At 43.5% G+C, this 22,632-nt stretch overlaps 2 protein-coding genes across 3 annotated transcripts in view; one reads left to right on the top strand and one right to left on the bottom strand.

Moving 5' to 3' along the window:
- SYN3 (synapsin III) overlaps positions 1-22,632 on the bottom strand; it is a 184,693-nt gene that overhangs the window by 84,406 nt on the left and 77,655 nt on the right. The window lies entirely within an intron of this gene.
- TIMP3 (TIMP metallopeptidase inhibitor 3) overlaps positions 2,308-22,632 on the top strand; it is a 37,346-nt gene continuing 17,021 nt past the window's right edge. The window contains exon 1 of the mRNA XM_066183996.1: positions 2,308-2,671. Within this exon, the coding sequence (XP_066040093.1) occupies positions 2,548-2,671 (124 nt within the window). The 5' untranslated portion in view covers positions 2,308-2,547. The remainder of the gene's footprint in view (positions 2,672-22,632) is intronic.

Consider the following 22,632-nt stretch of genomic DNA (forward strand, 5'->3'; position numbering starts at 1 on the left):
CCTCACCATAAACAAGCTACTTCCATACCTTGGAGGGCCCTGTGGAACTTCAGTAATTTCTAGGCCCCTTCCCTCTCCCGTTTCAGAGATCGAGAAGGTGACTAAAGGGTTTATTTTTCAGTCTCCTCTGAATGTGTCCTGCATCTGTGTATCATAGACACTCAGCATTTACACAGCACCCAACAGCTTAAAAGCTTATTACAAAGCATTTAGCTTGTTAATCCTCGGAACACATAGGAAAGGTGTTATTATAGGAATGAAGAAACATACTCAGGGGAGTTACTTGGCCAAAGAGCGAAGGGAGGTGGTGCAGGAGCTGTGATTATAATCTAGTTGTGTGTGGGCCAAGCTCTCCCTTATTTACTAGTATCAGGTTCTGACAGAATTCCACTTTTCTCAGACATCGATCTGAGATGTTGATAGGCCAGGTGTATCATGATGTTAGTGGATATCAAACTTTTTACAACAACAAAGTAAAAATGAGAGTGTCAGACACACCTCATTTTTCTTCCGTGTTACTCTGCTGAGGTTGGTGGAGTTGTTCCGTGTTTACACCCAGTGAGACTGAAATGACAGTCCACCCAATCTGATGGATTCAGCTTCACTTGTAGTACCTTGGACAGACAGTCCAAGTACCTAAAGCATTTTTTGCATAGGGTTTCTTGTATTGCAAATTGGGCCCAAAGATTCCGACTCTCATGTGTCTAAATGCAACAACCTATTTAATATCCCATCTCATACACACTTACACGACCCATTAGTACTTTTTTCAGTGTGTTCACTAATGCACATTCCTGAGCAGCTCCCATCACTGTTATGCCATGACACAGGGATTTGAAGCACAGTGAGACAAAGCTGCCACACAGGTTGTCTGTGTCACAGCAAGGATAGGAACTTGTGTTTTTCACTGCTGGCATTGCAACCTTGATCCTACTGACAGCACCTATCTTGAACCTTTTGCCTACCAATGCTCCAAATAAAAGCCTGTGCTTCCATAAGACAGATTTTAATTTTATATGGACAGTATGATTAAAGAAAAGGTGTAGGCAGGCTGTGCTTCACCCAGATGGAGCAGAATTGTAAATCTAAAGACTTAGCTGACTATATAGAAATTTAGGACAGCTGGTCCCTGGCCTTTAATACCAGCATAATTTATAACTAGACGCTCTTAAGTCTTGTAAACCCTGTGGAAAGTACTCTGACATTATATACACTGGTTTGATACTGTGATTAATCACCTCTCAGTCCCCTTTGGAGGATAATAAGGCTGTCTGTATCATGCAGCTGGAAATCTCCTTCCTTACAGTCCCAGCTCTTCTATAACATTTACATTTCTACAGCTGATAGAAATTTATGGCTCTGAAAGGGGATAAAGGAAAACAAAACAAACAGGACAATTCTCTAAATTCCACTAAAGCTGCTCTGCTAAAATATACTTTGAGATTAAATGTTGGGGGTGCCCGGGTAGATGCAACACTGCTTTTTCCAGCTCGGTTTTAGCAGTGTATGACCCCTTTCTGACTGAAAGGCCAAAGAAGGGGAATTGCTGGGTGGTGGAGAAAGAACATCCGCGCAGGATTAAAAACATTCAGGGCGAAATACTGGTTTACAGTTCAGATAGGTGTTGTCCTTCTTTCCCCCATCCTTTCTACTGCCTGTTGGAAGAGGGAAAGCAGCAGTACGCTGCACTAGTGCGTTATCTGATGGCTGTCTGAAAGCTCTTTGGAACAGCCCGAATAGTGTGCCATGCCTCCAGTTTAAAGTCAGTTTGCAGACAGCCCAGACAGATTGAAGGCGAACAGCGCGAGCTTTCCAAGCCAACCGCAACTCCCGCGTACGTTTTCCAGGTGCCCTGAGGAGCGGCGCGGGGCGGCCCGGGGGAGGCTGTGACGGGCTCGGGCGGACACTCGCCGGTACGAGGGAGGCACAGCTGGTACCGGGCGAGGCTTCCCCCGGCCCGCGGTACCGGGAGCGGATCGGAGCGGGCCGCGACCAGAGCCGGGGCCGCGACCAGAGCCGGGGCCGCGACCAGAGCCGAGCTCGGGGCCAACACCGGGGGCGCGCCCCCGCCCGCCGCGCGCCCGCTCTATTCCCTATAAGGCGCGGCGGGCGCGGCCCCGCCCCGCGCTCGCGCCGATGAGGTAATGCGGCGCTGCCATTGGCCGCGCGCGGCGGCGCCTCCGGAGCGCGAGCGGCGCGGGCCGGGTATAACTCCGCGCGCCGGTCCCGCTCCGTCCGCAGCGCGCCGCACCTCAGCTCCCCTCAGCTCCCCTCAGCTCCCCTCAGCTCCCCTCAGCTCCCCTCAGCTCCCCTCAGCTCCCCTCAGCTCCCCTCAGCTCCCCTCAGCTCCCCTCAGCTCCCCTCAGCTCCCCTCAGCTCCCCTCAGCTCCCCACCGCCGCCGCACCGACCCGCCGAGCGAGACAGAGACAGGGGCAGGGCAGGCAGCCGCGGCGCACGGGCTGTTAGGGAGCAAGAATAAAGTCAGGCGAACACAGTCAGCGGCAGCCTCCCGCTCCGCAGAAGTGAGGAGGCACCTCGGGGGCAAAATGACGGCGTGGCTGAGCTTCGTCGTCGTGTTCCTGTGCAGTTGGAGCCTGCGGGACTTGGTGGTGGAGGCTTGCACTTGCGTCCCCATCCATCCGCAGGACGCTTTCTGCAACTCCGACATCGGTAAGCGCCGCCGCCCGCAGCCGCCCGGGCCGGGAGGGTTCGGGGGGACCAGAAAGCTCCGGGACCCCGAGGGGTGCGGGCAGCCGCCGTCCCGCGGGTCACACAGTGAGGGCGGAGGTCACACCGGAGAGCGGTGCCCTGACTTTCCAGGAGCGGGTTTGACTCCCTCGCTGCCGCAGACGCCTGGATTGCTAAGAGGAGAGGCGTGGGGTTGCGGACCCCCGGCCAGCCCTCCCAAGCCCTGTCCCGCGGCAGCAGCCTCTCCCAGAAGTACTTTAAAGAAATCAGTAACTGTTAGAGCGGCATGTTTCCTACAGCAGGACAGAAACACGATTGGAGGTGTAGGCTGCCAAAATTGCCTCTTCAACTTGGTGACGAGATGTAGGAGGCAGGGTTAGGATGGGTTTTCCCAAGCCAAGAAACCGCCCGTGGTGGCCGGTGGTTGGAGGTGCGGCTCACACAGGCTTGTGGTGCTGTGCTTGTAACCTGGGGAAGGGCTGCAGAAGCAGGTACCGAGTGTCTCCCGGCTCTCCGCATGCTGAGCTGTGGTCTTTGCAGCTGTGGGAGGTATGTAAACCTGCACGCTTTTGGGAAAGTTGAAACGCTTTCACTGGATCCTAACGGATGTTTTCTACCAAGGGTTTCAGCATCCCTAGGGTTCTTTGTTACACTAACTTTAGGTAGAGGACAAGGACAGCACCAAAAATCTCTGAGGAGGAGGTAACAGAGACTCTATTCCCAAGTTTTGGCTTGCTTATAGCCAAGGGTGGGTAACAAAATATGGTTGTTGCTTGGTAGCAAAGTATATGAAATCTATTAGTGGTGTCCCTTGAGCTACTTCTGGACACATGTCCGTGTAGTGGTAAATACAGGCTGTCACTTTAACAGTGGTGAGAGGACAGCACAAGTTCGAGAAGTCTCCTGCCTTCTCTGCAGGTTGTCTTAATAGCACAGCATAAAAGGGGCCAGGGACTTTGCACTGCTGGTACCCACATGGTACTGACTCGGAACAGAGTCTGTAAAGAAATCCTCCTAGCAACTGCTGTGGAAGTCAAATAGAAAGTAAATTCTCACTGCAGCAGAACACCCATTGCTGTGAATGCTGCCAGTAGCCTTTTCAAGTTAGCCAAGGTTAGTGGCAGAAGATCTATCTCTTGCCTTTAGTTCTTCTACAGAAACTGCAGTTGTGCCTGGTTATTCACGTTTAGTTAATGTAGTGTATCTGCTCCTGAATACCAAAAAACCCATTCCATGTTAAAAGTTGTGGAAAGGTTACAGTTTGCTTCAGTGATGATAGCCTGGAAAATATTTATAAAATAATTTTATCCTGGGAAATTCTTTCAGGAAACGAAATTACTCAAACTTCTGTTGCCATTTTCATAGTTCGGATCAACAAGTGTGCCACCTAAGTGGCAACTGCCGAGGGGATTGTCCTTTCTGTGAAAGTGAGACTGGGAAACAGTTTTACCACAGCAAAAGCTGATGGCAGCATGTGGCCTTCATTAGCTGCATTTTGGGAGAAGGACTACTTTCTTGCTCTGGTTAGGTCATGCTATAATAGATGAGGGGTAGTTTTGGTTCAAAAAAATGGTACTAAATCCATTTTTTACTAGACGCATAAATGACTAGGACTAAACTATGAAGTTTCATATGACAGTGCTCCTAAACTTCAGGGCACAAAGTTTTTCTGTTTTCTACTCTGATTTCTGGTTAAGTTCAAGGTCTTCCCTTCATCTTCCTTTCTCTTTTCTGAGCTCTTCATTATGTCTCAAACCTTGGCTTTGCTCTGAGACAAAGAAGTTCAAAAAGTTGACGTCTCTGGGGCTGTCATGCCTTCAGACATTCAGCAATGCAGAGGAATAGCAGCTTGAGGGGAAAGAGCCACCCATTCCAGTAAATTACTTGAATGCAAGTTTGGTTAAAACTGCAGGTCTCTGGGCTCGAACAAAGCAAATCCTTACATTTTCTCGAACTGTCTGGAAAATATGGTATTTCTGTAGGTTGATTTTAGTAAATGCTGTCAGCTTTTTCATATGTGGAAAGGACAAAAAGTGCACTAAAGCTTTCTGGCTTTGGAGGAGTTAATCATCTCCATGGAAACTGATGGCAGTGTACTAGTGCAGTGTTTAGACAGACTAAACTACACGCTGGGCTATAAAACACATTGTGGGGAAGAAAGGGACTTGGCAGCAAGTTTTTATCGCTCTTGAAACTTCTGACAAAATACCAGTTCTAAAGGGAGGAGTCAGTGCAGTAGGGGCTGGAGTAAAAGAGGCTTTTAAAATAGCTCCTAAAACAATGTAAGAAATTAACTAGCTAGGTGGCAGCCTAGGAGAGGCTTTTCATCCTCAGAAGCACAAGTGCTACCCTCAGTAGTATTTTGAAGAGGAAAACTTTTAGTTGAGGACTGTAATGAAAATTTCTGCTGTTGATGTTTCCTGCTTAACCAGTGAAGTCCTACTCTCGAGTTTATTCTCTTCTCCTTTAATCTGTTCTCATCAGACATTTAATTTTTCCTTTTCCAGTGGCTCAGTTCTGATACAGCCTCCCAACCCTGCAGTCACTAGGAGGTTTTAATCTTTACAGAAACAGATGGTGAAATAAACCCATTGGAAAGGGTCGGATTTCAATATGTACATCCTTTGAAAGTGAAGTGTGGTCTTTGAAGGAGTCTTGAACTTCATAAACAATGTATATACATTTTTAATTTAAAAAAGGAGGGAGGGGAGTAAAAAAAAAGAGGTACTACTGCTAGACTGGTCACAAGGGATCTTTTCACTCAGCCTGACTGTTCCATTATGATGAATGGTGCAAAATTGAAGACGTGTGTCTTATCTGGCCCTATGGGGTAAATCAATAATAAAATTGCTGTTTTAACTCTTGGTTTTCTTTCTTTAATGGGATCAGTAAGTGCCAGAAGAGGCAGTACCATAATTGGACAACCAGTGACTGCTATGATTTGCCATCTGAACTTTGCTTCCTCCACTCCCGCCCTCTGCCTACGACCCCTTCCAGATGTGAATATTTTTCTTTTGTTTGAATTAAGGGACCTTTTGAAAGAACAGACAGCAGGCATGCTTTGTTCTTTTGTGACAAAGCTGTGACATTTCCAGCTGGACATAGCTGACATGAAAGGAACTTGTTTGTCCTTTTTTTGCATGAACAGCAGGAATTTTTGAGCTTGGCTGCTGATTTTTGAATTCACAGGTTTGGAAAACACCTCCTGTGTGGCCCCCTCTGCCCCACATTGCCTTTCAAAAAAAAAAATTAAAAAGGGAGAAAATGTGTGAAATTGCAGACTGCATTTTGACAAATCAGTCTGCAAGTGATAAAGTACATTATTTACTCCACAGTTCTTACTTCTGTCTTGTGCATATACTGTAGAGAAGAGCTATGGCACTATTAGATGTCCCCTACCTAAATTCAAAGGAGCTCAATTCCTTTGTATGGTTTGTGTTGGGGGAAGGAATATCTCTATCACCAAGGCTGCCAGTGGGCAGTCCTCCTCTTCTTTTCTAGGTAACCTCACTCTTGGTGAGATGGAGGTGGCAAGCTCTGGGGAGGTGAAGTTAAGTTCTTAAGGGTCCCCTGGTGCTGTGGAAGCCATTCTTTATTCCATCCTCCTGTTCCCATAGCACTGAGCTCACAATACCTGCGGTGGCTCCCACCCTTTGAACTGAGAGTGTGAGAGATGAGCAAGAAGGAAACAGCAGAGAAGGAGAAAACTGGTGAATTTGTTTTGCCTGGAGTCTAAGCACAACTGAAAACCTGGCCTTTCGCTGGTTTCCCTGAGTTGTTCATTCCACCTTCTCATTGATGAGCTAAAAGAGATGTACAGAACACTTGATCATATGCGAGATTTTGAACATGCTTTCCTAATTTTTTGTAGTGATGTCAAATATCCTGTCTTGGCCTCTAAGGCAGACAGGTAAGGTCAGCCAGACTGATTTAAAAGTTACAATAACCCAACTCCAATTAATTATACCAATCTTAAGACTTGAGATGAATTTAAAACTAATTTTTTTGGTTACATGTTGTGGTAATGGCTGCAAAAGTGTATCCACTTTGGAATCAGACTTTTGTTGAGGAAGTAATAATGTGATTTTATTTTTAGACTGGACTTCCCTTGTAGGCAGGCATTTTAGAAGCAGGAAATCTGAGAAGCATCATGTAAAGCTTCAAAAAAGAATTTTAAAAAAGTACTTCTAATTTCATTTTACGTGTGAAGAAATGGATAAGATTTATTTAATTTCTATGGAATTCCAATGTCCATGTTAAAACTTCGTTGAAAGAGGGTGTTCGTTGTGACTGGTTATGTCTCCTGACAGAAAGATGGCCACTCACAGCTGAATTGTCCTATTTAGTACAAGTGGAAATAGAAGTTACTTCTTTGTTGGTGGTGCTGGGTTTTTTGTTTGTTTGTTTTTGTGTGTGTGTGGTTATTTGCAATTTTTGTCCTTATAAGAGTAGTGGGATCCAGAGTTAGTCACTTCTCCAAATGTATATATTAAAAATAAAAGTGGTGGAAATTACTGTTTGGAAGATGTAGTGCAGAATGTTATTTCTTTTTTTAATTGCATATGCTTACTCCAGATTTCCTGCAGGAAGTATCTCCAGCAAGGCCTCTGAGCCAGCAGAGAGCCAGATGTTTCATCCTTAAGCTTTGGTGCTTCTGCTTTATGCAGACATTTTTTTTCCTTCTTATTTTCACTGATTTCCTGCATGTTCTTTAGAACTCTCCACCTGCCAATTGCTCCTCTGATGTTTCTGGAAAGAAGTGGGCTGGTGGAAACATAGTTATATACAGCCATACACAGCGCTAGTGTTTTTCATCTGCCTTTGGGAAGGACCTGCCTTATTCATATCTGTTTTTCAGGATGAGAAACTTTGATTGTTTGACCACAGGAGAAGTGACATGGGGTGACAAATTAATTCTCAGCTCCATCAGTGGACCTCACTTTTTCCCAGACACTAATACAGTTAGTCCTGCACTTCCAGACTTTCTTGGATATGGCAACTGAGTGGCATCTGATGAAACGGATCTCTGTATGCAAGTGCAATCCCAGCCAGGGTGGGTGGGGCCAAGCCTTTTTAGTAGGAGCACTCTTGAGTCACCTTGCCATATGTTGGAACTTCTAAGGTGGGAACTTAGTTTTATGATGTAACAATGTTGTCTAAGGTCAACTTCTTTTTTCTCACAGCTCCAATACCATGCAGTGCTCTTGGGTAGTCCAACTAAGTGTGTGTCACTGAAGGAAGGAACCTATTTGGTCTGGGCGTCTGGGCAGGAGGTCTTGGAATTAAATGAAACTTCCACCAGATGCTCTCTTGGAAGTTTGTAACAGCTGGTAAACCTGAGAGGATAGCTCAGGTTTAAGTCAACAGGCACGACCAGGCATGCTGTGTTTGCCAGCTCTGAACCAGACTAAGCTAAGGAAGTTATTTTCAGCCCTCATAATGTCAGCAGTGCCTGTGTTTCCCTATAATTATGATTTTTTTTTTTCATTTCAAGATGAAGAGGCTTTTGCTCTAATGTGCTGCTTATTGCCATAGACTTTCAGGGTATGATTCTGTCTTTCACATGATAATATAAATTGCAAGCAAATTATACTGGTAAAATAATAGTAGTGTAGAAGATGAGAGGAAAATTGTGCCTTCAAGCACCAATTAATTAAGTAAATGCAGAGTTCATTAAAGGCCTACTGTAGCTCATCTAAAGCTCTGAAGAATGTCCACATGTGACACTTGAAATTTTACTGGCAGAACTTTATTGGACTCTTCCTACTCTTTAAGCTAAACTATCCCTTACATAGGCTGCTCTGAGACAAGGCTGATTAGAACAGCTGACTACATTTGAAACTGTTTCAACTTTTCCACAGCTTTGTGGCACTGAATGCTCTTTGCAAATTGCTGTGCTGAAGGTCAACCTACTTGGTAACCCTCTGTGTAGAACTGCTCAGGGCTTATGGGAGGGGTGCACACTGCTGAGGCTTTATCACTGCTCTGCCCACCAGAGACACGACTCTCAGTGCTGTTGGCTCACAGTGGGATAGGGCTAAACTGGGTCTGCTTTGGAAGAGCTTCAGAAAGGAAGGTTAACCAGTGTGAATTTCAAATTTCTGCTATTTGAAAGTTTTAGACTGGTGCTGGACCTGAGGTAAATGAGATCAAGGTAGGTTAAATGGATTTGCACCCTCCAATACAAGGTCTAAAATCTGTCCTAGTAATGAATATGGGGAGGAAATACTGAACCTGCCTCGTAAGCCTCATGCTCTCTGTAAGGCAGGTGCATTGCCACTTGTCTCACCAGTATTTCACCACCTTGTATCAGGATTGGATTTGACGTGATCATTTCAAGTTTCTAAGAGGAATGTTACAAACACTAGGGAGCTTAAAAGCTATTGTCAAAAACAAAGTTAACATTCTACTGTCATGTAAAGTAGTTCTCTTGAGTGACCAGAGTGAAGACATAGTGCATTAACTGACAGTGTCTAATAACATAAAAATGCAAGTAATTTCACATAACCCTGATTACTTTATTTACTCAAAATTTCTGCCAGCTAGAAAAGATAGTGGGACTCTTCTGGAAACAAGACAGAAGTCTCGAGTGGCATGGTCCTAAAATTAATGTTGACTATGAATAGTCCAAATTCCTGCTAGTGTTTATGTAAGACCTTTCTAAAGGGAAATTTGAGCCCTTAGAATACAGACAGTAAAACTCTAGTTTAATAGCAGAGAGGTGCATATACAAAAAATTACATCAAGCCTCATAAAAATCAGCTATGGTTTGCCTGCAATGTAGAATCTCATTTTACTTTAGGAAGAAAGGAGGTGGTTTGGGGTGTCCCTCCTTGGACAGAAATATGCCGAGAACCAGCAGAGAGCAATGCTTGGGCGGTAAGGAGGCCATTGTCAACTTAGGGATAAGTCTTGGGCTGTGCTAGTGGGGAGCTAGAGGTCTGTGTCAGTGGACTCAGCTTTGAAAACTTCTGTCTTTATTACAGGCTGGGGAAGAGAATGCCCACAGAAATAGGCTCTGTGGGAAAGCTGTAACAGGAGAAAGTATTTAGGAGCTGCAGGAGTGGCAAGTGCCCTCCAGAGACTATCTCAGGGTATAAGGAGGAGAGAAGGATTACTGGAGAAGGTAGAGGTGCAATGTAGAAGCCCCAATGAAGAGCTAGTCCAGGCTGGTCAAGGCAGGAGGAGTCACTAGCTGTGACACATGGCAGCCCACCCTGCCTGGAGCTATGTGGGGCTTGCCTAAGGTGGATCTTATCCCTCCAGGAGAGTGTGTGTGCACTTGGGCTTTAGGGAGCACTTAAGTACGAGAACCCCCATAAACCAATCTGATGTTCTGTTGATTGATCCCTAACAGCCTGTAGCATGGAAATTTCTGACTTGCAATCAAGGTTTAGGCTTTTAAAAGACCTGGCTGTGTGGACTTGCCATGGACGGAGTGCATGCCCTTTACTCTATCTGAACTCCAGCCAAGCTGTTGCCTTCTTCCATTCAGATGAATGCAAAGTTCCTTCAAATAGCTGTTCAAGAAATGCAGGTTGTATGGGTGTGTGTGCAGGGCTTGGTCTTTTATTTTTGCCATATGAGTTATAAGGAAAATACTGCTTATCTGGAAAATGATCCACATTGAGGAGCAGGAGAAGCAAATGAATTGAAGCCACATATAGCATGCTGTCTAAAGGTACTTTTGAGATACATGATGTAAACTGCCCCACTACAGCCAGGAGATAAAAGGAGAGTGTGTAAATGGCAGAGCCATCATTGTTCAACACATTGTCACTGACCCTGGGCAAAAGTACACACTAATTAAAAAAAAAATCTACAATCTTCCTTAATGACCCATCTGTTTCTAAAGTGTCAGAACTCTGCAATCCTGCTGGTTCGTAAGAGTTTAGAACCAGTTTATTTGGGATGTTAAAAAATGGATGTTAAAGGCCCCAAGGAGGGAAAAGAGACCTTATAGATTTTTCCTTTCTTAATACCTCAGTTTTGACATGAAAAAACCCAGCTTTCTGCTGACCAGCATAATCACTGGTACTTCAGCAAAGCAGCTATAAATTGCACCAAATTTGCACAAAGCTTGAGCAGGTAGCAATGGCTACACCAGGTGCAACAGCATGAAGGTAACACATTATTTCTTGCTCCCTACTGATTCATTACGAAAAAAAAAAGTCACACAACAGCCCATAGGAAATAGGAGTATTTCTGTTTCACAGGGCTATATTCAAAATGACCCAAGCTCCTGCTGGCCTAGAATGAAGGACTTGCATTTTAACTCCCTCATGCTGCATTGTAATTACAGTATGGAGACTTCAACATCTGTTTCCTTTTCTCCATGTTTCCCTCAGTACTGGGTGTTACTGCAGTGAAGTCAGCAGGGAGGCCTGCTGGCATTATGTTAGTCTGTTAATTTCTATAGAGGAGCGCTGGAGCATTTGTTCAGACAACAAGTTCAATCTCTCATGCTTAGTGAATACACGAACAAGCAAAGATCTTGCTCCTCTGATGTTTAATCAGCCCTCTCAAATTTCATGGATCAACTGTAAATAGGAAGCTCTCCCTCCAGTGAGCAGGTTTTGTTGTTGGTCTCCAAACAGTTAAAATATAAGAGAAAAAAATGTTCTTGCTTGTACCAAGACAGGAAAGCCACAGAATGGAAAACTTCCGCCTAACTTTGAAAGACAGGAAATGGCTGGTGTTGGAAAGGCAACAGGTACAGGAGAAGTGAGCCAGGGGATATCTGTGGAAAACCAGCTATTTCCCAAACCCTTCACTTTCAGCTCTGTGTTCTTTTGGGGAATGGAGTTCCAGGCTGACCCCCATGCTCCAAGCCCTTTATACACTTTCCAAGCACCCACCCCAGTTCCCTACTTCCTGCCTCCTCTGACACTGCTATAAATATCCTCCCTGCCTTTCATAGGTCCAAAGAAATGCACATTGCAGATACAATGGATCTGAGGTGAAAGTATGAAGGACCAGCTCTTGTGAAGTGAGTGACTGTTGGGTCCTCTGCTTTTATCTTGTGAAGTGTGAGGTTGCTGAGTCCCCTGGTTTAAATTTATTGAAGAGTGAAACATCTTCCTTGTTTATCATGCTCATCTCTGGATTAGGATACATGAGTCTGTTTCTAAGGAAATTATTTCCTCCAATAAATGAAGTGCTACATGAGGCACAGAACTGAAACCTAAAAGAATTCTGGTATTTGGGAGAATGTAGGGTGGGGAAAAGATGGAACTATTTGAGAGACCACACTGCATGCAAAAATATAGCACTTGCAATACTGAATATCTTAAATGCTTTGGTGAGGTGGATCAGTCCAAGAGGAAATAAAAGAGCAAAGTGATCCCTGGGGCACTTAAATAGCCATCATGTACAGTACTTCAAAAGCCACAAAATACCCAGCCCGCCCTTAGCATCCTGCAGGGCAAAAATCACAAACCCAGAGAAGCGTCGGAAGACAAGAGCTGCAGTTCCTGTGCAAGAACTTCAGTACTGCAAAGGATTGTGCTGGGGTGGGGGCAGGATGAGTTCTTAAGCCCTTTGTTTTACTTTTTTAAATATGAAGAGCAGCACCTGTTCCTTTTTTATATTTTTTTTTGTTCCCCAAGGGGTTGGGGATTAAGGATTTAGTTGGTTATTTCCTTAGAGGATCAAGATAAAAAAAGAGACTTCAATAAGTCTCTTTCCATCTTCTCTACAGACAGTATATTTTCAATAGAATTAAGCAGCTGTCCTGCTTTACCCCACTGTGTAACAGTTTGCAGTTTTACAGAGAAGCAGCGGAATAGAAGATTTTATAACATCAGCTAGAACTTCTAGGGGTACTTGAGGAGACTCCAAGTTATCACAGGAAGGTTTTAAGGCATTCAGAGAGAAGCTCAACTAGATCAGGTGGCAAATAGCCAGTGATTCTTATCAGTATTTCGCCTTTAACACCTTTACTTTGGAACAAACACACTGCAGCACAACCTGTGATAGTAATTTGCGTCATCCAATGAGGCTGTAGTCCTGATATTGAATAAATATACTTCTCAGAAGCTCTGACTTTCCCAAAGCTCCCTTCTCAGGCTGTCATCTTAATTCCTTGTTATTAGAGATTGATTCAATCCATGGAGTTTAGAGTTCCTTTCAAAACTCTTTAGAGGCATACTTCAACTCTGGAGTCTTTTTTTCTTTATCAGGATGAGTGTCAAATCTGCCTCCCACATGCATTCTGAATTGTTGCTATCTCTTGAGTTTGCCAGTGTGTTGATTTCTTCTTTTTCTATTTGACTGGGAGACCAACAGGGTGGGAAGCAGGTCCTTGCTGGCCTTAATTCCAATGCCGTGTTTAAATTGACTGAAGAAATGGTGTAGATTGAGAGAATCAGACTGCAACTGTCTGGTGTATTTGGCTGTATGGGAAACAAAGCTTTCACTAGTACCGGAAAGTTTTCAAGCCAATAGGTTCCTTCCTGTCAGTGCAAGATCTCACGCTGGTTTCCTCTGGTACTAATGGCTGTTGGAAGAGCTGGGTATAGGAAAGCACTGGGTCTTCCTTTCCCTCCTGTCTCAGAAACTGCTTTCCTGTTTGTCCTTTATGCAGCATGGCAGCTTGGGCTATTGACGTAAACTTCGTCCTTTGTGCTGTCCAAAGCTCTCCGCTTCTGAATTTTACATTGCCTACTCGCATCCTGACTGCTGTTTTGACAGGGAGAGGACAGAACAGGATTCTAGGGTGGTAGTTGTCTTGGCACACCCAGAGATTTGCATTTTTGTGCAGGTTCAGTGTTTGTTTGTCAAACTGTCATAAGGTCAACATATGGCAGGGTTCCTCCAGGACATACTCCTCAATATATATGTGGACCAACAAGGAAAGGTTGACCAGAGTTGTTATTGAAATACTGTGGTGGTGCTTTGAGGAAGCATCACTAGGTTGCACTGTTGAAAAATATGAGAAAGGTAGTTTTGGTTCAAAAAAATACCCAGGTTCTGAATGGGAGGGAAAGAATTCAGAGGAGTTTATTAACAGGAGTAGCTTAGACCAACCCACTTGGTTCCCTTCTCTGATGAAATCCACCAGCGCTTGTAGTACCCATCTTAACTTGGTCAATTAGAACCAAAATGCTGATGTATGTAATTTCCCCACTGAATTCTGGACTGTATCTCTTTATTTTACTCTTTTTCCTCACCTGAACATCTCTGCTAGAGTTGCTGCAACATGCCATACTGTCATAAACATACTGAAAAGCAGTAATGTGGACAGTCATTGTACACCAGGATCCACAGGAGTTAAAATAAATCTCGTTTCTGTGTTCCCAGAGTATTTTCCCTGCCAAAGACTAGGCACTGAATGGAACTATACACTCACGAGCTAGCTACATGTTTGCCTGCCAATTCAATAGGAAGAATAAGCAGGATCTGTAATGCTTTTACCCAGAAAAAACAAAACAATGTTTCGGTGAGTTTTCACTATAATGGTGGTGGTTTCAGATCTGTTTTGGTTTTAGAATATATATGCAGCAAAGCTAAAGCTGACAGAACCAGGCAATGCCATTCTGCTTTCTGCAGAAGCAGTAAATGTTTCAGCTATTTAAGATTATATTTCTTCTCTGCCCTGTTTGGAAGGTGGCAGGGGAATCCTTCATTGTCTTGTTGTGTTTTCCTTAAAATCCTTTAACAGAAAATGTTACTGCAATCTGAGGCAAGGAGAATGTAATCTGTGGCTGTTTTGCATAGTTGGATAATTTGTTGTTTTTGTTTTTAAGCCAACTTGTGACTCTCTGAGGCTAACACTGTTCCAAATCTTATTAATAGCAGCCCTTGACATTTCAGAGGTTTTATCTTTTCATTATTATTCATACATGCTCATTTCTGAATTTGCTAATGTGCACTTGCACTTCCTCAGCTTCCTTGCTTGTGGAAGGAAACTGTGTGCACCAACAGCTTGGTTTTGTTAACTGGGGTTCTGCTTATCCCACAGAGTGTTAGAAGTGAACATGAAACTATACATTGGTAAGCCACACCTCTGATTTTTCTCAGGGGGAAAAAGCTCTGTAACTATTCTTAGCTGGTATATTACGTGTGAAATGAAGCAGTGCCAAGGAGATGAACAACTGCTTTTCAGAGGGAGTACCTTTATGCTTCTGTCTTCTCCTGAGGGCTACAACAGTTCAGTGTTCTTGATTCAGTGTATCCTTGGGGTAGGGGAAAATCCGAGCCTGAGCAAAGCTGCCAAAGCCCAGGCTTAGACGTGTGCCTCGTGTGCGTATGTGTACATCTTGCAGTTCGGTGATGACCCCGGTGACTTCTTGAACTTTTAATGACAATGCAGCTGTCTGTTCATGGTGCTAATTAACCCAAAATCTGATTCCTCCCTCCCCCTCGTTATCCATTGCGTGAATAAGATGTGAAAACAAGAAGACGACTTTTCCCGTGCCCTTAGGGCTGTCTGAGCCTGGCAGCAGTGACCCTGCCCGAGTCGAGCTGAAAGAGCTGCTGCGCAATGGCCCATACGCCTTTTTAACGGGTTATTGAGATTCCACCTTCTCCCCCTCCCTCCACTCCTGTAACAATTTGGAGTGATATGGCACTTAGGGGAAAACAGCTGCAGGAATAACTTTTCTTTGGAAAGCCAGAGACAGCTGTTCAGTTTGTGAGTCTAGGGATTCCTCCACTACTTATTTAGGGCCTGATCCCACTCCAGTTAAAATCAGTAGAAAGTTTTCAACTGGGTTCAGGAGGCAGTTGAAGGAAGCAACTTCAGGAAGCAGCCTGCAATCAAACAATACTGCTTCAAAATGTTGAAAACAGCCAGAAAGGAAAAAGAGAGCGTTTTTCACAGAGTTGATTTTCTGACTTGCCCGCAGGCTCAAAAGTACGAGCACTCAGTAGGCCGATGTTTTCCTCGAGGAACAGGTTAAATTAGTGTTTGTGGTATCCTAAGTTGCTTTTAAAAAATAGCTCTTGTACGTCTATGTTCATTTACAGTCTGCAGTGTTGACAGACTTTTATTGGCACAGTGATTAAAGGACTGATCTTTAATGTTGAATGCTGATTTTAGTTTAGATACTCTGAGTTCGTAGGGGATAATGGCTTACTTTTTGAAATTATGCAAAAGTTATTAGAGATTGTTTTTGTCACCTGATTTATACAGTGAAAAAGAAGGCTAGAAACTTGCCGAGGAGGATCAGAATTTCTGCTTCATAGGGAATTTTGTAATGGTGGAAGTTTATTCCATCTGAAATGTGAGGGAAAACTATAATATTGGAGTTTTCAGCATGGCATTTTCTGGGGAGAGTGGCTGAAGTACATCTGAATCTAATGCTTTGAAGGATTAATTCAAAACGTCCAGTTTGAATAAAGGTGTCATTTCACCTCAGCATTAAGACTCCAAGTGCAGTTGAAGAGAATTGCTGATGCAGGTTAAAAATTGGTCAATTTTTTTCAGAGAAAAAAAATGAAAAAAATAATTTTGCTGAAGTTGATACTTTCCTTAGAAATTTGTGTCTTAAGTAAATTTGTGCCATGATCCCTGTCAGGAAAAAGCCTTTCCAAAAACATCCCTGATGGCTTAACAATAACAGCCTCCCCTTCTGCAAGTGATGATTTTGATCAGATTACATGCTACCTCTCAAGGTGGGAGAGATTCCAGTTCATCAGTCCTTCCAGGCTTATAGTTAGCTTTTCCTGAATTCCCTTTACAACACAAACCTAGATTCCCTTTGCTTGTTCCAGTCCTTGCCAATGGGCTGTTCTCCTTGGGTTTGCTGCATTAATAAACAAGTTTGCTTTGTGATTGTGTTGTTGCCAGTGGACTGAGACGAGGTATTTCCCCTTGTATTTGTGTTAGTTCCCTCTCTGTCAATGTTTAAACAAGCTTACACCTGTGTTCCAGGTGCAAGCTTAACTCCTGCCCTGAAAAGCTGGCTCTTGGGAGCGTAGTTCATTACTTTGCCAAAATAGTCGTGTTACAGCAATGTCTGAGGAGATCGAGACAGGCAGGAAACAGTCAGGCTCGGTGGATACCCTGGAAATGATTACCCTTCTCTGTAAACATTCAGAACTGCAGTATCCAGAGAACTGCTGCCTCCCAAACAGTTAGTGGGCCTTAGAGCATTCAGAAATAGCCATCATTGTGCCAGGGCAGCTGTGTAATGATTATCCAACCATATCTTGCCACCTTCAGGATTTTTTCTAAAAAGTTAGAAGGACACCTAAGAAGTGATATGGGAAAACAAGCTTGCCTCCCTCAAACTGGAAACTGATGGAAGTTTGCAGTAAGAATTCTTTCAGAAGCTGTCAGACTTAAGTAGCACAGATGAGCTAAGTGATTGGTGCATTCATTACAGAGTGACTCTCCATCAGATTCATATAGTCAGACTTGAGCATTTCCATTTAAAACCCACTTATTATCAGCACTGTCTAAGAATAAAACAACATGGATTAGTCTTTAATTTGTATAAATACTTGTTGTACCCAAAAAAAAAGTCAACAGTTGGAAGTAGACAGGCGCTGTTAACCATTCAGTGTGTTCCCTGTGCTTACACAAGTGTGGTTAAGAGTCATAACTCATTAATATGTCATTGGTAGCACCAAGGATGTATATAAGCATCCAGGTAATGATACACTACTAGTGGAAATCCATTTTGATTATGATCTACTGGGTTGTTCGTGGACGTGAAATTCTGGTGAAAAGTATGTGTGAAGAAAGTTTGGGTAGTAGAAGAATGAGATGCAGTTTCTATGGAACACCTTAGGCTAGTCTGTCAGTAACACAGTCAGGGAGTTTGAGCAAACTGTTTGAAAAAGGCAAGTGACTGGCCATTGTCTATCTACCTTTTCTGCTGTCAGTGCTCTGTGCCATTGCACAGGGAGAATTCTGTCTTCAGAGCCAGAGGATGCACAGTGTGCAGTATTTGTATTGCTCATGTAAAGAATTGGTGGTTTTGGTGTTTGAGATATTTTTTTTTGTTTGGTTGGTTTTGGTTTTTTTTTGGTTGGTTGGGGTTTTCTTTACCTGATTTCCACAACAAATCAACAGTGAGTTCTTTAGGCCTTCTAAGGTCAAAAATGGAGAATGATGCTTTGGAATGCAGTTATGACAGGGCACTACATGGACTTCTGGAAAGTTCTGGATAAGCAGGAAAATTATTCAAATTGGCCTGGTATTGCCCTAACCTTGACCTTTAGGCTGCTGGGAACTGCTGTGTGTGTGTCTCACAGGACTCAGGGAGGTTTCCTACTTGCTTTAACAAACAGTGAATCAGGATCTGAGTGTCACACCTAAGGCTTTAAGTGGTGCTCAGACTTCAGGGTAAAATTCTTCATGTGCCTAAGAGCAGCTACATGGTAGTAATTACTACCATGAGCAATTAGTAAATTCCTTAAGCATTGTGGTAAAACCAGAACTGTGTCATGGATGAGTCCAGTGTATGTGAAGAGTCTGCAGATGCTGGCAACTTCAGAACAATTGATGATGTTTCAAGAATGGTGGGCAGAGGTACTCTTTTTTTTCATTGGGGAAATTGTTTGAATGCAGGTTTAATTCCAGGGTCTGGCAGACCGAATACTAGGTCCTGTCAGGCCCAGTGTGAATTGGAGCAGCAGAGCAGTGCATGTAGGCCTGACCTGGTTAAATATGTATACCTCTCTGGTGTGGACAGCTGCTTAGCCTGTCAGTTTAGTGCAAGTTTTGTTATGCAGGAAGGAATTTGCAGGCCCACCCAGTACTCTTGAAATCTATACATGTTCCCAAACAGTTCTTCCTCTCTAGCTCCTACGTGCAAAATTGAGCATAAACCATGTGATCAGCAGAGTGCAGCCTCCTTGCAGAACGCTGGCACCCGTCCCAGATGGGCAAGGTGCTGAAGCGAGGAGAGTCCTCTGAAGTAAGTTGATGAAGCAGGGAGTGTCCAGGCCTGTGGCTTTTGATAATCTCCCTTTTGAAAGGTTTACATGGGCTGTCAGAGATGCCTTATTTCTAATGCATAGATGGAAACTGCCTGTTCTCTTTAGCAGGACTGTCTTTCCTCTTCTTCCTCCTGTTGAACTGTTTGGATCTGGTGCCCAGTGGGTTTGTGGATTGCACAGTGGGTTAAGAAAGGCTAATAAATTGGCAGATTTGGCTCAAAAATTTTTCTATTACATCCTTAAAAAATACAGTGATGAATTTATGATGCTTGTTAACTCTGATTATACCCCAAGCGAAATCTGGCAATAAGGAGCAACGACATGCCAGTTCCATGTGTCTGGTTTTGCAGACGTCTCATTAGTACTTGAAATGCTAAGTAACATCTACCAGGTTTGAGCCCTGGGCATTCACTGGTTAAGTGCTGGATCAGAACATCTTCCCTCACCTCCTCTTTGATGTATGTGAGCCATTTCTTCGCTGCTTAGTGGAGCCAGTGGGTATGTTCAGAAACCTGATATCAAGCTGCAACACAGCAGGCTACAGAAGGAACGACCACGGCCCAGTAAAGCAACTTATCTACAGCTTTGCAGGTTAGGGACTTCCCTTTCTCAGCAGAACTAAAATGTCCTAGGTAATTTATAGTAAATTAAAAATAAAAATTAAAAAAATTCAAAAGGGTGTGTCTACACTGCCTCTTTAACCTGGAATATCATTGTGTACCCATTTTGATGTACACCAGAAAGCAATGTCATTTAAGGACTGTATTACCCTGGTTTAGTTTCAAGAGTACTTTGTTCTTTAAGGAGTGCCCATGACCTCAAGAGAGAAAATGTGTGCCCCATGTGAATGAGATTTCTGTGATTCTGATGAAGTAGGTTCTTAAAAATATCACTTGATCCATTTTAATCACTTCAGCACTTGTTCATGCAGTTTATCATCATGAGCTGTGGAAATGGAAGATCAGCCTCACTTACAGCTGTATCACTAAATCACAGGCAAAGGACATGTTTTCTCCTTGCAGAGGCTGCTCCCCTAACTGTACTCTTTAGGCAGTTCATCTCTCATCATATGCTCCAATTTGCTTTCCATGTTACTGCTCACTTGATGGGTTGGGAAATGATCAATGCCAGATGCACATTCCTTTCAGGCAGTAAATGCTCCTGCAGCAGTAACTTATGTGCACCAGCTTCTTGTTTCATTAAAATCACATATGGTTTCCATTTGCCCCTAACTGGTCTCACATCAGCTCTGCCATATTCTCTGAGTGGAAAGCTTAGACCTGTGGCTCCTTTGAACAATTCCAAAGAACTGTGGGAAACCAAAGCCTTGTCTCAGCCTGGCTTCCCCTGGTCCTCTATGTGCTGTGTTGAGAAGTACTTGATCTGGAAGAGAGGGCTGAACTAAATCTTATTCTATTGCACCAATTGTATGTAGACAAAGGGAAACGGAAAAGGTGTTTTGAGTGGAGTATTGCTCTGAGTCATATGCTTGTTATTTTTATCCACTGTTGTAAGCTGGCTTTGGAAGTGCTTTTGTGTGTTGGTTTTGACAACCATCTTTCCAACATTGCTAACCTTGGCTGAAAGCATTTCTGCCTTTGGCAGTTGTCAGAGACACGGAATGAGGCAAAATGCACTCTGCTGAAAACACTCGATGAAGGGAGATGCGAGATGCCTCTGCTGTGCTCTGTACGTGAGGCACTCCCTTCTCCTCCCTCCACTTGTATCCTTTTGTCTGATTCTTGCCTACTGTCTTTTGCCTTTAGCCTGAATTCAGCTTCCAGTGACAAGTTAAAAAATATAGGTGGAAAGTAAAAAAAAGCCTGCCAAAAGGGAGACAGAGAAATATCTAGTTGGCAGGAATGACATTATTTTCTCATCCTGTTTTACCAGAGGGTCTCAATGCTGTAGGCACACTCATTATGTAGTCTGCAGTGTCTCTGCTCAGATCTATAGCAAACCTAGAATGTTTTGTTGATGCAAGCTGTGAGACTAACCCAGCAACACATGTAACTCCAGTAACTCAACTCTGTGCCTGATCTATCTAATCTCTTATGTCTACCTGGCTTCACTGAGTTTAGTAGGTGTAATAGCTGGTAACAAGAGACAGTAGGTTTTTTTCTTCTTTTCTTCCTTTAGCTTCTCTGTGTTTTTCATGAAGTATTTCCTGAAGCTAGTTTTTACACGTACTAACATCTACATATGGATCTAAGAGATTCTGCTTGGGTCTTCTAAATGGATATAAATGCATTTCAGATCCATCCATTCTTCCTTCTCCATTCAGTCTTCCCTCTATCTTCCCAACAGTGTGTATGATGGTGAAGCAGGGGAAGAAACATCAGGAGTTAAATGCAGGGGCAGTGCTGGGAAGTTGAAGAGTCTTTGACCAAGTTGCATATAGGAACCTGAAAGAAGTGCCCAGAAGAGAATTTGCAGGTTCTCATTTAACAGAGTTCTCTTGTTTTTCTCTGATTCTAATGTATTTCAAAGGGTGCTTGGACTTCCACAGGTTCAGATGCACCGTATAGGGAGAGAGAAAACTGCTTGATACTGCTGCCATCCACAAAGGTTGGATCCAGTTAATAAGCTACGGGTGAAATGCCAACCACTAACCAAATTCTGCCTGGTTGTTTTATGCAACCTTGTTTCTTTAATTTATGGTCTTGTTGGGAGGATTAACTTTCTCCCAAGTAAAGCCCTTCGGGAGCAGTTTATACTTTTTGAGATGATGGAAGGTCTGACACAATCAAAGTCTTGTGTGAGAAAGTTGTATCACTCCTTATTTTGCTGTGTTAGAAATCAAGCCGCACAGAATGTTGTGCAAACAGACTCTCAGTGGCAAAGAAATCTGCAGGGATAGGAAATGTGGTTAATATTTAGCAAGTGTAATTGTGATCAGTTGTTTTATGTGGAGCTTAGACCTGGGCAAACCCATTTAATTGACTTCCACTTTTTTGGGGGTGGCCTTCAAATAGACTTGCCACAGACAGGGAAAGTTACTTTGGATCTGTAAAACAAAGGCCAAAAGTAAATGTCATAATTCTGGTTAGAACAGGGGAAGGAAAGTTATATGTGTCTTGCTTTCCTGTTTTTATTTCGGCTTTCATCATTATTTACCAACCCACCTGCTGATGTAAACACGTCCTTTACAATGTGGTACTCACTCGGCAACTGACTGGCAGAGGGGAATGGTGTTGAAAAGGTGCTCCTTCTCTGTTAGTGCTCCTGAGAGCACTTTGAAAAGATGAGAAGTCAAGACTTGGAGTGCCAATAATAGGAACTAGTTTGTTAGTCAGGGTATGGGAGGAAGGCAACCAGCAGTGAACCTCTTAACTTCACTACCTTTTTTTTTGCTTCCTTCATGTTCTTTGGTGATGCTGTGTACCAGCACAGCTGGATTTAACTTCTTCAAAGACAAAGCAAAAGGGGTTTGTTTTGCCTTTTTTGGCTTTGGATGAAGGTCATGATGGAATGAGGCAAAAGAAAGCTCCCCTGTGGTATTTTTTCAGCCTTCTTGTGCTTTGCAAGAAGCCTTCAAATTCAACACTCTGATTTGTAAAGGAATTCTGTTTTGGTTATGGACGAGGAGGCTGCTTTCAGTACTAACAGATCATCAAAACTGGCTCGGTTTTTTCCCCTCTTCATAAATCCCCTGCTGTAATCAGTATTTCCCTCTTCATGCTGCTTTCCTGTGGAAATGGAGGAATGGATGAAGGGCTGCTATCTCTTTCCCCTCCTAAAGCAGGCATCAGCTACTCACTGTTCATAGAAGCCTGCAGCCACCAGGCAATTTAATAGAACCTCCCAAGAGGCTGCATACAGTTGGGCCGTACTTCCAGTTCAAAGGACACAATCCACCATTAGTTATGGTCCTCTGGTTTTAGGACAGCCAAGAGTATTGGTAGTAATTGCTAACAGATCAGCTGGGGGAGTGGGAAAAGGAATGCATCTTGTGAGAGTGAGCAAGGGAGACAGCAATTCCATCTTAGCAGCACCATCAGCACCAGTACTAGAAAATCTGTGTGTAAAAGCATCCTGCCTTGACCACATTT

This window comes from Chamaea fasciata, unplaced genomic scaffold, assembly GCF_029207755.1.
Source record: "Chamaea fasciata isolate MVZ Bird 193981 ecotype frontalis unplaced genomic scaffold, bChaFas1.0.hap1 SCAF_5, whole genome shotgun sequence".
In the NCBI taxonomy this organism is placed as follows: Eukaryota; Metazoa; Chordata; class Aves; order Passeriformes; family Sylviidae; genus Chamaea; species Chamaea fasciata.